The sequence below is a fragment of the Chrysochloris asiatica genome, unplaced genomic scaffold, assembly GCF_000296735.1.
Source record: "Chrysochloris asiatica unplaced genomic scaffold, ChrAsi1.0 scaffold00015, whole genome shotgun sequence".
Classification (NCBI taxonomy): domain Eukaryota; kingdom Metazoa; phylum Chordata; class Mammalia; order Afrosoricida; family Chrysochloridae; genus Chrysochloris; species Chrysochloris asiatica.
Window position 1 is genome coordinate 16,865,364 of NW_006408533.1, and position 4,534 is coordinate 16,869,897.

Consider the following 4,534-nt stretch of genomic DNA (forward strand, 5'->3'; position numbering starts at 1 on the left):
CTTTCAAGAGGGAACCTAGATCCAGAGGGCAGGGAGGAAGGTAGAATCTCCACTGAGTAGTATACAATCTGTCTGGGTGGGGCTGATGAAAGGAGATGTGGATAGGTCTCTAGTGACACAATAGTGAATAATTGTTATCAGGACTGATTGATTGTGAGGGTTGTAAATGTAAAGGTAGATGTTTTGTAGCAAAAGGAGTGGAGTGATTAACTTTGCAGTCGAAGAACGGAGGTCCTTGGGATCATCAAGGGAGAAGAGCAGAGAGCAGGACCCTATCCAGGGAAGCAGTGATGCCAGAGATGGAGGCACAGACCAGGACGTGGAGAGATGAAGAGGCTGGGGACTTTAGACCCAGAGAGGGAGAGGGGCTGTGTGCTGATGACCAGGGGGCAGGCTTGCAGGGTATACTCTTTGGTTGCTTATGATACATGGAGGGGACTGTAACCATGGCAATGAAATGATATACGATAGGATGAATGTAAGGCTAATGTTCTCCCATGTAAACTATCACATAATTCCATAATTCATAATAAAACATTTAAAAAAAAAAAAGACTGTGTGGGGGAAAATAGAATAGGGCCCCCACTGAATAGTTTTCATCTTGTCTAAATGGGTCTGGTAAAAAAAGATAAGGATAAGATTCTTATGATTCAATAGTGAGTAACTGTTATCATGACTAATTGCAACTGTCACAATTGTAGGAGTAGAAGTTTTGTAACAAAAATGGGGGAGTAGTTAATCTTACAGTGCAAAAACAGAGGACCCTAGAACCATCAAGGGAGAAGAGCACAAGCGGAATGCCAGACCTTATCCAGAGAAGAAGCGACATCGGAGATGAAAGCAGAGATGAAGACATAGAGAGAGGGAGCAGCTGAGGACTTTAGATTCATGGAAAGAGAGGGACTGAGAGCTGGTGGCCAGGAGACAGACTTGCAGAATGTGCACTTTGGCAGTGTAAATTAATTATATATGCTTGAGTGTTTAAAAAAAAAAAAGAGCTAAATTGGATAGAGAGAAATACTGTTAACTAATGGTACCTGGAGGGGATTATAATCATTGTAATGAAACAAAGTATATGATTTGTTGAATGTAAAATTGATGATCTGCCCTATAAATGTTCAGTCAATTCACAATAACAACTTTAAAAACAAACAAAGAAAATGGTTGCAACAGTATATCAATAGAGAACTGTAAGAAATTCAAGCCAGATTCAGAAAAGGACTTGGAACTAGGGATGTCACTGCTGACATCAGATGGATTTTGTTTGAAAGCAGAGGATAGCAGAAAGATGTTTATCTGTGCTTTATTGACTATGCAAAGCCTTTAGACTGTGTGAATCATGACAAATTATGGATAGCATTACAAAAAATGGAAATTCCAGAACACTTAATTGGGCTCATCGAGAACCTGTATATAAACGAACAACAAGGGGACACTGAATGATTTAAAATCAGGAATGGTGTGTTTCAGGGTTGTAATCTCTCACCATAGTTATTCAAAGTGTATGTTGAGCAAATAATCCAGGAAACTGTATTATATAAAGAACATGACATCTGAAATGGAGGAAGGGTCGTTTATAACCTACAATATGTACATGATACATATTTCTAGCTGCTTGCTAGAAATAAAGTGGACTTAAAATATTTACTGATGATGATCAAAGACCACAAATTTCAGTACAGACTGCAAATAATCTAAAAAAAAAAAAAAAAAAAAGAAAATCCTCATAACTGGACCTACTGGAGAAAAGACTAAAGCTATCAAAGACTTCATATTTTCCTTGGATCCACAATAAAACTCATGGATGCAGCAGTCAAGATATCAAACAACATATTGCACTGGGAAATCTCCTACAAAAGATCTCTTAAAATTTTTAAAGATATCCATTTGCAGGCTAATAGATAATGGAAAATGCCCAAGCCATGGTATTTTCAATCGCCTTATATGCATGTGAAAAATTGACAATTAATGAGGAAAAGTGCAGAACTGATGCATTTTAATTATGGTACTGGAGAAGAATATTAAAAGTACCATGGACTGCCAGAAGAACAAACAAATTTGTATTAGAGTAAGCGCAGCCATAACACTCCTTAGAAGCAAGGATGGCAAGACTTCATCTTCTGTACTTTGGGTGAGTTATCAGGCAGGACCAGTCCCTGCATGATGCTTGAAAAAGTGGAGGGCTAGTGGGAAAAAAAGGAAGACCCCCCAATGAGATGAGCTGATGCAGTGTAGCAACAACGGACTCACATAATGTGAAGCTGGTGCAGGCCAAGATGTGCTTCATTCCGTTGTGTATTGTTGTTGTTGTTATGTGTAGTGGAGTTGGTTCCGACTCATAGTGACCCTGTACAGGGTTTCCGAGGCTAGAAATCTTTACGGGAACAGAGCCTCGTCTTTCTTCTACGGAACAGCTGGTAGTTTCAAACTGCTGACCTTTAAGTTCACAGCCCGATTCGTAACTACTAAGCTACCAGAGCTCCTTGTGTACTGAGCCACTATAAATTGGAACTTACTGAACGACACCTAACAGCACCACCTTTGAGTGCAAAGCAATCATTCCTTCTCATAGGTACTGATTACATTCTTTGGTCTTGGCATAACTGGATGTGAAAATTCACTATGTGCATCCTAGGATAAAGTACTCATGATGTATGAGGGGGCTTCAAAAAGTTTGGAAAAAACATTCCATTATCTATACTTCTCCACGAACTTTTTAAAGCCCCTGTTGTAGGATAAGCACTTGACTGCAAGGTCGGCAGTTCAAGGTCACCAGTCGCTCCTTGGAAACAGTCAGTTGGAACTGACTCAACACTTAACAATATGTAAAAAGTCATTGATTCTACTCTAGCTTTGTGCTCTGTTACTGAATATATGTCATGTCTCAATAAAGTATTTAAAAGAAAAAGTATAATTACCCCTAAAGAAGCCTTTTCGGGCTGCGAACCTTAAGGTCAGCAGTTCAAAACTACGAGTTGTTCCGCGGGAGAAAGATGAGGCTTTCTACTCCCGTAAAGATGTACAGCCACAGAAACCATATACTGGGTCGCTATGAGCAGGAATCGACTCCACTGCACACCACCACCACAGCTTCTAGGGGATGGTGCCTCACTCGGTGTTTGCTCTCAATTGTTATGAACACAATGTAGGAGCCAGGAAAACACACCCATCAAACCACTTCTCGGCTTAAAACTTTGCACTGGAATTGTGAGGGTAAGTGCGGTCCCATGCCTTACAACCATAATCTCACTGAACTCTCAAAATGGGCACACGAAAGCTACTTCAGATAGGCGAAGAGCACTTTCCTTTGAATTCCTTCATGCCTGCACACCACGGTGCTTTGCACCTCGTGGCCTTCAGAACAAGTCTGTAGAATGGATGTAGGTAAGACAAGCTAACATCTGAAAGAAAACTTAACCTCGCTTTAAACACCTAGACTAGAAAGAACGGACCGTTGAATCAATAATAATCTCCTCGACTGCCCTGGTCTCTCGAAGGACAACACAAGGCAGGTAGTTCTTCATTAGCTAAATCCCACATATACAAACTAAGGGAAGGAAATGACTCCTCTCCACTGGAGATCACCATTCCCCCACAGCATGGGGAAACGCACAAGTTATTGCCCCGTAGGGACACACAAACACTCAGCCTTGCCACGCACAGGCCGGCACAAGCGCATGCGCAAGCGCATTTACTCCGCGCACGGCCCCATACTCCGCCCCGCAAGGTTCCGCGCATGCGCAGCTAAGGGGGGGCGGTGTTTTACCTGCCCATAGTTGGTGGCCACCTTTTTCTTCTTACTGGCACTGTAGCTCCCGGTGCTGCTGCCGCTGTTGGCAGGACTGGCTGGCCTCTTCTTGCTGCTTCGGGCTGTCCCCGGAGTGGAACTGGTGGCTACGATTGGAATTTGAGCAGCCATCCCTCCCCGGAGTCAGCCGCCCCCCCTTCCCCACCGCTTTCCCTGCAAAGCGCAAGAAACTTCCGGCTCGCGCTGCTTCCGTTTTAGTGCCCGAAAACCCGGCCTGGATTCGCAAAGGATTATCTGACTTCTCTGCCGAATCTAAAAAGCGGAGCTCTGTGTAGTTTAATCCTTCGTGGTGACGACGGGATAGTGTCAGCGGAGGTCGTGTCTGGCTCCTGCGCGCTTAACCTGGTCCCACGGACACATGCTAGAAAATCCCCAGTGTCTCGGGCATAGAACATCTCATGATCTTTTAAAATCACTGGGTTTTAAAAAATAAAGATCTGTGTTGTCTTTTCTCAAATTAAATCAGAAGATCCAGCACTTTGGATTATCTGTAAGAGTAGGGTCATCTCGATGGGTTAGGAACCTCCAAACTATTATTTTTTTCCTTGTTGTTAAGTGCCGTGGAGTCGGTTTCGACTTATAGTGACCCTGTATAGGGTTTCCCAAGGAGCGGCTGGTGAGTTTGAACTGCCGACCTTGTGGTTCAAACCGACATTGCGCTCCAGTGCTTTTCCCCCACAACGCCACAAATATATGTGTGTCCTTAGTGCTCAAATAGACTGCAAA

At 43.1% G+C, this 4,534-nt stretch overlaps 1 protein-coding gene across 1 annotated transcript in view; it reads right to left on the minus strand.

Moving 5' to 3' along the window:
- The window catches only part of INO80C (INO80 complex subunit C), a 24,778-nt gene extending 20,859 nt beyond the window's left edge, over positions 1 to 3,919 (minus strand). The window contains exon 1 of the mRNA XM_006835071.1: positions 3,767 to 3,919. Coding sequence (XP_006835134.1) covers positions 3,767 to 3,919 — 153 coding nt within the window. The remainder of the gene's footprint in view (positions 1 to 3,766) is intronic.
- Positions 3,920 to 4,534: the final 615 nt, after the last annotated feature.